Genomic DNA, 11184 nt, shown 5'->3' with positions numbered 1-11184 from the left:
GCTGTTTTTTAACTAGGATGATTTATATGATTAATGGAAAACCCAGATCTAGGGGAGCAACTCACCGCTCCTCCAATCCCTGCCTCAGCCAGCAGGTATCGCTGGAGGGGATGGTGTAGGAGGACTGGTGGTGTGAGCAGCTCCCAGCTACTCCGCTCTCAAGCTGTCCCTGCAGAGTGCACGCCAGGGAATGAGCCCCTATGGGGGACTGAAAGCGACTCCATCACAGCCTCTCCCAGCAGCTGGCTTTACGGGAATGGGAGACGAGCACTGTCCATAGAGGATCTTTAGCTTCTGCATTCACAGTGTGCAAGATTCCCCCAAGAGGAATCACTAGAGGTAGGCGCTGAAGGATTGCATTTTTATTGGGAAAGGGCGATAATCGTCAGTTTCACCAGGCACACACACACCAACAAACAGTATGTGCCTTGATGGTCATTGAAATGTGCAGCTCGGCCCCAGAAGAAACCTGCTGTTGAGAACTTATCGTAAGCTGATTTGAGGCTCTCGACTCGGTATGTTTTGACATGTGATGCCGACAGTGTGTGTGTTAACGGCTCTGAAGCTTGCACTTTTGGAACCTCAACATCTGCTGTCGTTAAATCATTTCTGTCTGACCCTCCCCCCCACCCCACCCTCCATAATTTCTCGCAACTGTGAAAATTTAAAGCAATCGAAATAGGGAAAAAACGCTTAAACATAAACATGGATATTATCCGTCAGAATCATTACAAAATAGAAAGTGAATGCCAAGCCCACCGATAGGCAGAAATACAGGGCTGCTGGCCCGCCAGAGGTCAAGGGTAAAGAGGGCCCAGCCCCTCCAGGAGGTGACCCAGGGCAGCGTTTGAAAGCTCAGCTCCTCTTCAGGAAAATGAAACCATCCCCACCATGTGCTACTAAAGTGCCCTGCCCATCTTAATGTCTACATCTTCTGTGCCCTCCACAAGCTAGTCCTTCAACCCTGCATGCCCCACACTTGGGGAACGTGCAGCAGGGAGCAGTGCATGGGTGCTGGCTCTGTGGAAGCTCTTCTGGGGGGTGCTAGACAGGTGCTGGCTGTGGGGGGCCTTGCGGCCTGCAGAGGGGGCAGGGTGGGCTGTGAAGTCAGCTGGAGCTGCCTGGTCTGTCTGTGTCAGGAGAAGTTAGTACGGAAGTAGCATTTGCAGCAGCTCCCCAGCGGGCAGCAGATCTCTGATGTGCAGTTGCACTTCCCAGCACAGCCTGTGTCCAGCTGCAGCCTGTTTAGATTCATTGCGGTGTGCCGCCCCCGCAGGGCTCTGTTTGCAAGGTGTCTGTGCACAGTAAAAGGGCCCCCATCCTGATCCTTGTAAAGTACAGAACACAAGCAGCGTCTGCTGGCTTTAAATTCTGGGGGCTGGGAGAGCACCACAGTCCTGTTGGCTGGATGGAAAAGTCCAAGGCAGCCCCATTGGCTGGCCAGGAATCTGCTCCTAGTTCCTAGCCCCTCCCAGGACTTATATAGAGAGATTCTTGTGAATCCCACTAGAGCAAACTGTACCACCCTCTCCGACTCGAAAGGGGAGAAGCTGGAGCAACAGCTGGGAAGACGTCAGGACCTGCAGCGGGGGTGGGGAGGGCTTCCTGCTTGTGTCCGTGCATTGCGAGCCCTTGAACACCACCAGGGTGAGCCTCTGGAGTGAGCCCCTGGTGCTCCAGCGAGGAGCCAGGCTGCCTCTCAGAGCCCTTCCAGCCTGGAGCGCAGAGGTGTCTTGCTGCTGAAGGCTCCCAGAGAGCAGAGGGGCCCTGGGTCTGGGGGCAAACCCCACCATGGCGTTCACCATGCTGAGACCCGTGGCAGCTCATATGCTGTACCCAGACCTCAGCATGCTCTCTGAGGACGAGGAGAACCGGAGCGAGAGCGACGCCTCGGACCAGTCCTATGGCTGCTATGAGGACCTGGAGACCAGGAGGAAGGTGGCCAGGAAGCCAGGCCAGGTGGTGATGGTGAAGCAGAGGCAGGCGGCTAACGCCCGGGAGAGGGACCGGACGCAGAGCGTCAACACGGCCTTCACCGCCCTGCGGACCCTCATCCCCACCGAGCCCATGGATAGGAAGCTGTCCAAGATTGAGACCCTCCGCCTGGCCTCTAGCTACATCTCCCACCTGGCCAACGTGCTGCTGCTCGGAGAGGGCTGTGAGGACGGGCAGCCCTGCTTCAGCACCATCTATGGCTCCAAGGGGGAGCTGGACAACAAACAGCCCCGCAGCATCTGCACCTTCTGCCTCAGCAACCAGAGGAAAGGGGTAAGTCCATCCTCCCAGCTGAGCGGTGCTGCCCCTGCTTGGCCAGACACCGGCAAACAGGATCCCTTTGAGAAGGGAGGCTGGAAAGGGAGCTCTGCATTTGGACTGGCAAAGGCCCTACGTAGGTACAGAGGGATGTCGCTGGGGTGCGTGTGGGAGGGGAGGGTGCTGGGTTTCAGGTGTTGGGATGAATGTAAGCAGAGGTGTCAGGGGACTCTGTGGAGAGTGCATGGCCGAGTGGCAGGAGGATATGAAGGGCGAAGGGGAAGAGGTGACAGCTGGCACAGACTGTCTGCAATCAGGACTGGCTGTAGTTCAGACTGAGCAGGATGCTTGTGTGGGTTGGGGTGTGCGGGCCTTCACTGACGGGTAGCTGCTTTCGGCCAAATTCTGCCCTTCGCTACACGCACACAACTCCCATACAAGTCCCCAGGTCAAACTCTATGCTCGGGGTAAATCCAGAGGAACTCAGCTGGAGTTATCCGTGGCACTCCAGATTCACAGGGGTACCTGTGAGAGCAACATCTGGCCCAATGAAATAATGCCCCGGGTACCTGTGCTTGTGTCGTGCCTTTCAGCTGAAGGTCTCAAAAGTGAGCAAATCTCATTAGTGCCCTTTTTCAAATGGGGAAACTGAGGCATGGAGGGGTGCAGTGGTTCATCCTAGCTCACAGACAGCGAGTCACTGAGGATTGGAACCTACTCCTGAGCTGCAAGACCAGGCTGCCTCCGCAGGCAGATCCAACATACTAAATAGCTCCTGTATACTGAGCGTATACGTAACATGCACTAGCTGGCCCATTAACGCTAGTTTAAATGCATAGTCAAAAGAATTTAGGGCTCTTAATTGGAAGTGTTCTCGCTCTGTCTTCCACCTGCCTTTTCTACAAGCTGCAAACTTGCACAGCACACCTGCTCCGGTGGTTGTATTAGGGGGCGTCTCAGGAGCTTTGCCTTGACTCCTTGGCTGTCTCACTCTTCATGGAAAAAGAAAAGGAGTACTTGTGGCACCTTAGAGACTAACCAATTTAGTCTCTAAGGTGCCACAAGTACTCCTTTTCTTTTTGCGAATACAGACTAACACGGCTGTTCCTCTGAAACTCTTCATGGAAACACCGAACTCCTGCCCCTGGGCAGAGAAGCCGAGCAGAGAGACTCTAAAGTAGCACAGGCCCCTGCTGGGTGAGGCCTCCTGCAGACACCTTCTGTGCCGCTATCACGTAACTTGTTCTAGTTTCCATGTGTTTGGTTTAGATTTAAGGTAGAGCCAGGCCTGAGACCAAACTGTGGATGCATTATATTGAACCCCCTTCAGAGCCTGAGGGTGTCTGGGCCCTGGGATCAGACCAGCCCTTTGCAGGAATAAAATAGAGATGCCAATATTGTGTCTGGATGCAGCTTGATTCCCAGCTGCCCCCTCGCCCCAGGCTGTGGGGGTGATGCTTGCAGGGCTCTAATTTCACTGCATCTCACATTCTAAGTTCTCTTTCAGCAGGAGTTACCCCATTGCCATTTAGCTCGAGGGAGCTAACACCTTCGGAAAGGCAGATCTGGATACTTCCCAAATGTTTGTTCCTGGCTACGCACATTCGGGCTTTACCCTAGGGCCCAGCCTTCCTCCACTAATATAACGAGGACCCTACCAAATTCACGGTCCGTTTTGGTCAATTTCATGGTCCTGGGATTTTAAAAATCATAAATCTCATGATTTCAGCTATTTAAATATGAAATTTCACGGTGTTGTAATTGTCGGGGTCCTGACCCAAAAAGGACTTGTGCGGGGGTCACAAGGTTATTGTAGGGGGGGCTGCAGTATTTCTGCGCTGCGGCTGGCGGTGGCTCTGCCTTCAGAGCTGGGCAGCCGGAGAGCGGTGGCTGCGGGCCGGGATCCCGGCTCTGCAGGCAGAGCCACCGCCAGCAGCAGCTCAGAAGGAAGGATGGCACGGTATGGCATTGCCACCCTGACTTCTGCGCTGCTGCCTGCAGAGCTGGGCCCGCAGTCAGCACCCGCCCCTCTCCGGCCGCCCAGCTCTGAAGGCAGCACAGAAGTAAAGGTGGGGCAATACTGCAACCCCCCTAAAATAACCTTGTGACCCCCACCGTGACCCAACTCCCTTTTGGCTCAGGACCCCCAATTTGAGAAACGCTGGTGTCCCCCCCGTGAAATCTGTAGAGTATAGGGTAAAAGCACACAAAAGACTAGATTTCACGGGGGAAGACCAGATTTCACAGTCTGTGATGCATTTTTCATGGTAGGGCCCTAATCATAATCTTCTGCCTGTGACATCATAACCTTCGGCACGGCAACCAGCTGTGAGGTCACAAACAGGATGGTGGCATAATGTGGGGAATAAAGAGCAGGACGAGATAAACTGGAAAGAGACAGGTTTCAGAGGAACAGCCGTGTTAGTCTGTATTCGCAAAAAGAACAGGAGGACTTGTAGCACCTTAGAGACTAACCAATTTATTTGAGCATGAGCTTTCGTGAGCTACAGCTCACTTTAGCTGACGAAAGCTCATGCTCAAATAAATTGGTTAGTCTCTAAGGTGCCACAAGTCCTCCTTTTCTTTTTGGAAAGAGACAGAAATCTTGGGCCTAACCCGTAGTTTCCACTCAGTCCCAGCTCCCAGAAATCAGAGGGAGGTCACTGCAGTCAGGCCCTCAAGATCTGGCCCCTGCTGCAGCTCTGTCCTGAATGGTGCAGAAGGAGAGGAGAGAGCTTCATTGTCTCCACCCTCTGTAGACTGTCTCCTGGGAAGGCTGCCGTGTGGTTCGAGCCGGTGCTGGCTGGGGACTGGGAGTCCAGAGTGCCTAAATGCAACGCTCATCTGGGCAAGCTCTCTGGATGCACTCGATAACCATCTGCACTCTGCCCGGCATGCACACGCTGATCCCAGCGCTCACACACTGCCCCGTCCCTACACGTAGTCTCCCGGTCAGACAGCCCTTCTGTACATCAAACCGGATACATGGGGCTGGAGCCTCCTCCTGCTTATCCCAGCTTTACCCCGGTGTGACTCCACGGGCTGCAGCAGGCTTCTCCTGACCTACACACTGACCAGGCACTCTCACACCCACAATCCTCCCTGAGATTTGTCTCCAGTTTCTCTCCCTTTATTTCCCACCTCCTGTCTCTTCCCCCATCTCCTTGTCCATCTCTCTGGCTACTGAAGTATTTGAGCTGATGGGTTTAAAAAACACAACAGATGCTCAGGAGAGGCCACTTCCCACCTGCCCGTGCACTGTGCACCCCCAACACTTGGGCCTGTACCTGAATGGCAGACCCAGGCCCGGCACCCTTGTCGGTGCTCTGCTCCTCAGCTGTTCTCAGTGGCCCAAGGACTCAGGCATGAGAAAAAGGGAGACCAGGCCTCAATCCTTTTGGAAGCTTGCCCATAACCTCTGAGGCCCGAGACGATAACCAAAAAGCCCTCTCACCCCCTTGCGCAGCTGGCAGGGAGGGGGCAGGCCGGAGATAACTATTCAGCTATCGATGGAAGCCACCTTTAGGACCATCTCTCCCTCCCAAGGCAGGATTGTTCCCCACAGAACATTTACTAGTGCTGGGGCAAGCCTAGCTTTAAACGTCCCAAGCAATGGAGCTTCCACCACGTCTATAGCCAGATAGACCTCCCCCGTCAGGAAGCTTCCTCCCTATCTGCACTTCCTCCCGCTGCTCCGAGCCCTGAGGAAGGAGATTTTAGTGCTCTAAGAGCTGATCCATGAGCTCTGGCACGGAGAGTCGCAGCAAGGCCTAAGCACCAGCCTGTGGGAACAAGGGCACTGTCTCTAAATGGGAAACAAGCATCTGCAGCAGTTGGGGTTTCTTTCCCACAGCAAAGACGCAGAGGAAGGGACTTGTTCAGCAGGTCACTGGGAAAGCTGGGACTAGAGCCCAGGCTGTGGGATTCCCATATGTCCTAGCCACAGGACTTCACTGCTACCTCTCGCTAGCCATGCTAGTCAGGGCCAGGTCTTTGTTGGGGGTGCCGTCAGCAGACTCTGGAGTGTGGGGGGTTATTGAATGTACTGTAGATCCAAACAGAGACCAGCAGTGACCTGGGGTTGTATGGGCTCAGGAGTACAGAGGCTTCGTGTGCTGACCCTTTGCCCCAGAGACCTGGACTCAAATCCTGGCTCAGGTAACCAGTGAAAATGACTCTTCTGGCCTCCACCGAGCCCGCTCTCTTCATGGCAAAGTCCCCCTGACACGCGAGGGTGGCTGAGAGGCTGCGGGAGCACAGGGAGGCTGCATCACCAGAGCTTTGAGGGGCCCTGGCCCAAAAGGAGGGCGGCTACAGATCAGGATTGGGGCAGGGCTGGATGAGCCGGGAGAGCTGCAGGGCCCAGCTGAGGTGCACAGGTTAAGCCTGGGGCTGGGGAGTGATTGGGGTGGGAGGAGCTGGTACAACACCATCAGCGCCAGCTTGAGCCTGGCAGAGGGGATCAGCCTCAATGTAATGGGCACCAAATGCCCTGCACAGGGGAAGGCAGAACCTGTTGTCACATCTCCGTGGAGTGTTCCTAGCCGATTCCCACAGCACACGGGGACCCCAGGGTAAGTCATGTGTTACCATGGTAATTAGGATTCCTTTGAGGGCAAGGCCCCTGCCTAGAGCCAACCCAGGTCCCTCTCTGCATGGCGTTGTGGGTGGAAGTTCAGTCCCGGGGGTTACTTTCCTGGACATTGGCATCTACTTGTGGTACCTGCTGGGACTTCTGCCTGTCGCAGACCCTGCCCCCCATTCTCACGCTCCTGAGACAGGCTAAGGAACACAAAGTATCTGCAAGCCCCAGATGAGAGGGTCTGGGCTGGGACTGTACCCGCTAGGGGTGGCAGAGTAGGACACCGCATTCTGGTTAGTGCAAAGAGCTCCTCTGGGAGGGCAGGAGCCGCTCCGGGGTCATTGTCCCCAGAGATTCCAGGCCTCTCTAAATGGGCCGTGGGGACGCCATGGGGGGTTGTAGTGGCTCCCTGGGGGCCAAGGGCCAGGGCACAGTCAGATGGGAAGATCCCATTGCACTTTCAAGAAGAGCAGAAATTTGTTCCTTAGCCAAAGTGTCCCTTCCTGCCGCCCTAGGCTGCATGGTGGCTTGTGACGTGCTCTGGGCACCCTTGTGAGGAGAGGCTCTCAAGGGGCTGTTTTCCTGGTGAGTGGCTCTCTCTCCTGCAGCCTGCTCTGGCACGTACTAGTCAGGATAAACCTCCCCGATCCCCGTACCCGTGGGTCAGTCCCAGGTTGGTTTTCCCCAAGGGGCTTCACTTCAAAAGACGAGGGAATAAATGTAACTCCAAAAAGATTTAAGAGCTAAATTCCCAGCCAGTGAGTCCCCAGGAAGGAGACCGGGAATTTCCTCACTTTCCAATGTAGGGACTCATCAGGAGACAGTCAGTAGCCAGGGAGTTTTGAGAGACAACTGTGCTTCGTAAGGTTCCACCTCTAGAGTTTAGATGTCACGTTGACCTTGATAGCTAATCCCTGGGCATCTGCAGAACATCACACCGGATCCCGTCCTCCTGGCCATACCTAGAACAAGCGAGACGTCAGCATGCCCGCTCCAGCCCAGCTCGGTCTCCTAGCCTTTCCCTGTCTCTCAGACCCACCCCTTCATCTCAGTTACAGAACTTGCAAATCTATCTTCCCAGTCTTCCCTGCCCTGGCTATTTGGCCGTTCTGCCACCTGCTCTTCTGTCATCCAATCACAAGGCAGAGTACTACGAAAGTCACAGCACCATACTGCAGTCAGACCTCCCTCTGGAGCTTGGAAACACGACAAGACGACATGGCCAAGTTCAGCCCGTCACCCTCAGGGCTCTAGTGCTTGGGGCATGGACTTTCCACCACACCCTTCCTTTGCAAACACCCCCCTCCCGTTACAGGGAGGTGGGGACGCACACCTCTAGTCTGGGCTCTCCAGGACTGCCCCAGATGAACTATGGAGAGGCATAACCTATTCCAAGTGGCGGAATAGCCCCCAAAGCAGGCCCATCCCTGAGTGACGCTAGCACAGGTCTTGTTAGCAGAGTCACGTGGGACGGTCGCACAGCCATCCCAGATGGAGTGTGGTGTATCTTGCCTCCTCCAAAACAATCTGTGAGGCCATGGCTGCACAGCTCTGTCTGTTGCAAGAGCCCAGATGAGTGGAAGGAGCTCCGAGAAAGGGGTGGATCCCACCATGACTGTGCCATCCCCTAAGCGCATTAGTAGGGTTTTCGTCAGGCGAAGTCCGCAGCAAAGTCATATAGAAATGAGTGAGGACTTCCTACTCTGGTCCATTGTGCTCCTATGAAGAGTTAACAAGACAGCAACACCAGCTACCGCAGTCCACAACAAACTCTGTGGGAGGATTTTCCTGTTCCGCTGAGTGTTTCTAACCCCCACCCCAAGATGCAACCATCTCTGGGCTTTTCTCTGCCTCCTGCTAAAACAGTGGCTCAGGGCACAGTCCAGCTGTCTGGGGGCACAGGAATGCAGTGTGGGCATTGTGTCTCCAGCTTTCCCCTTCCTTTCTTGCAGGGCAACCGGAGGGAGCTTGCAGGCAACTGCCTGAAGGCACGAGGGGTGAACCCAATGCGGGTGCCGCGGAGATGAGCCCGAGCTGCGGGAGCATCTGCCTGAGGAGCCAGGCCAGGTGGCCGAACCCCAGAGCACATGAGCTTGATATTCAAGACCAGGGTGGGGGAAGGAGCATGGGACCCCTGGAGCTCAAGGAAAGGAAAGCCTATGTGAAATGAGCCCACACTCAAAGGACTACACGGAGACACAGGGGGCTGGGGCTGCACCGACTTGGACTGAAAGGCAGGACAATGCTCTAGATGCAAATAAGGGAGAGAGAGAGTGTGACCGCTCCTCTGCCATCCACTGTGCCTGTCCCTCGCGGCCAGCAGGAGCCCGGGGCAGCAGGGCTCACTGACCCCTGGAAGGGGATGTTGGCCCAGTGGCTGCAGGACAGAGGAGCGGGCAAGGGCGAGAGTGTAAAATATTGTTCAATGGTTAGTTTCGATACAGAGCTTTATGAGAGTTAAGATTATTGCAGGTCTCCATGGTCACTATTTTTTTTTTCATATTCAGCAGGTTTGAAAATAAAGTTATTTTTTTGATCATTTGGTGGCTCTTTTTTCATTGTTTCCCCCTAAGTTATGCTTAGGACACACAGCTCCAGTCGGAGGTAGAGGGCTGGGAGTCTCTCCGTTGACAGGGCTGACAGCAGACTGGCTGTGCTTTCCCCAGGGGCCTTTTGCTTCTGCTCTGGAGGTCTTGATCTGGTGCCTTACTGGCCCAAACTGGTCTGGTCAGCAGTGTGTGTCTGCTGAGAACCGCGGCTGGCTGTGGTAATGCAGAAACCCTGGTACTACAGAAGTCATTCCATGTGCTGCCATGAATCACCATGTCACATGGGCTTCAGTTAGTAGCTGATGGCCCCGGCTCAGCACTGCTGGAGTGCGAGAGGAAGGAGGATCATGGGAAAGGTACGAAGATACAGGGGTAGCTCACTGAGTCCAGTGAGTTCATGACTCATTTGCAGTCGGACACAGCTGTGGAGTAGGGCAGCCTGGGAGTCACTTCCCAAGCACACAGGATTCCCTTTTATAGAACAGACACTTCAAGGGTTCCCACACCAGGGACAGCTCTGACCTCTGGGATCCTCCAGCCCAGCTCAGTCCCCAGCAAGAGAGATGCAAGGTCTCTCCAGTTGGACAGATGCAGGAGCTGGTCAGCTGGCTCAGAGTCACTGGGGACGATCGACGAGAGCTGGAGCTAAGGGGATGCCAGGAGACAGTGGTTCCTCAAGGGTCCACAGGCAAAGCAGTGTGAGGAAGGCCCCAGGCACTGAGCCCCATTCACCTTAGAATGGACAGATCCCTTTCTTTCACCACTGGGATGAAGAAGGCATTTCCTCCCTGTACACACCCCAAGGGGCGGAGGGTTGCGGAGACCCCCAGTTCATACACATAGTCCTGCCATGTTGATGTTTCACTCACTCTGGCTCATGCATTTTCCCTCCCCGATAACCTCTGTAAATGCAGCTGCACCTTTGCCACCTCGAAGCCCACCTGAGGTGCAATGCCAGGGAGAGCAGGCGAAACAGCAGCATCCCCCTCCTCCCTGCCTCCATCTCCTAGAGCCAGAGAAAGGGGGGAGCTTGGACTGGTCCAGATGCAGCACCCTCCTGGCTGCCTGCTCTCTAGAGACGTCTCCCTCCCAGCTCCCTTCCCCCAGGATTTGATTTATGTAGTGACAGCCCAGCACAGCTGTGAGAGCAAGTCCCCGCCAGGGACAGGGTGGGTGGGGAGATGCTTGTTCTCAGCGTATCTAATCTGTACCAGACCCCAATAAACAGCCGTGAGATTCTCTAAACATTTCTGGGACACAGAATCCCCGGCCTTGGCTTTATTGGGGGGCCAGGGAGGCGGGGGGCTTGTGTTTTCTAACCAGCCATAGCTAGACAGTTAAAGGAAGATCTCGTTTTCCTTGGAAGGACTGAGGTCTGCAGCTCAGGGCCAAGCCCAGAGCTGCTATTGCAGCTTCCTAGAGGAGTCACAGCTACTGGCTGCAGTCTGGGAGTTCGCATCCCAGCTGTGCTGCTGGATTCGCTGCTACACGCCCTGGGCTAGGGGTGTTGCTGCTTTGCTGCTCACTGGCTCCAGCGCTGGGAGTGTGGGTCTAGTGCATGGCTCCTGGTGCGCGCCAAGGCTGGGAGCCCGAACTGGGCACACGCCCCTCCCAGTGCTGCTAACATGGCAAGCGCAAGACCGCAACATGCCGCTGGTGCAGGGGCGTCCAGCAGGGAAGGGGTTAAACCAGGCCCACGCTGGTTTGCCGTGGAAAGGGGATCTGGCCGAGCATGCTTTCTGTGCAGGCCCATAATAGTCTCTTCCTCCCAAACCCCGGGCGTGTCCTTCTCATCCCAGC

General features: G+C 55.2%; 1 protein-coding gene across 1 annotated transcript; it reads left to right on the top strand.

Annotated features, from left to right (window-relative positions):
- The first annotated feature begins 1519 nt into the window (after nucleotides 1-1519).
- TCF15 (transcription factor 15) lies at nucleotides 1520-9374 on the top strand. The gene is made up of 2 exons (XM_048820543.2): nucleotides 1520-2268; nucleotides 8788-9374. The coding sequence occupies exons 1-2, from the start codon at nucleotides 1792-1794 to the stop codon at nucleotides 8860-8862; spliced, it is 552 nt and encodes a 183-aa protein (XP_048676500.1). The 5' UTR covers nucleotides 1520-1791; the 3' UTR covers nucleotides 8863-9374.
- Nucleotides 9375-11184: the final 1810 nt, after the last annotated feature.

Source organism: Caretta caretta, chromosome 13 (assembly GCF_965140235.1).
Source record: "Caretta caretta isolate rCarCar2 chromosome 13, rCarCar1.hap1, whole genome shotgun sequence".
NCBI lineage: Eukaryota > Metazoa > Chordata > Testudines > Cheloniidae > Caretta > Caretta caretta.
The sequence above is the reverse complement of the archived record's forward strand: the minus strand, read 5'-3'. Positions and strand labels throughout refer to the sequence as shown.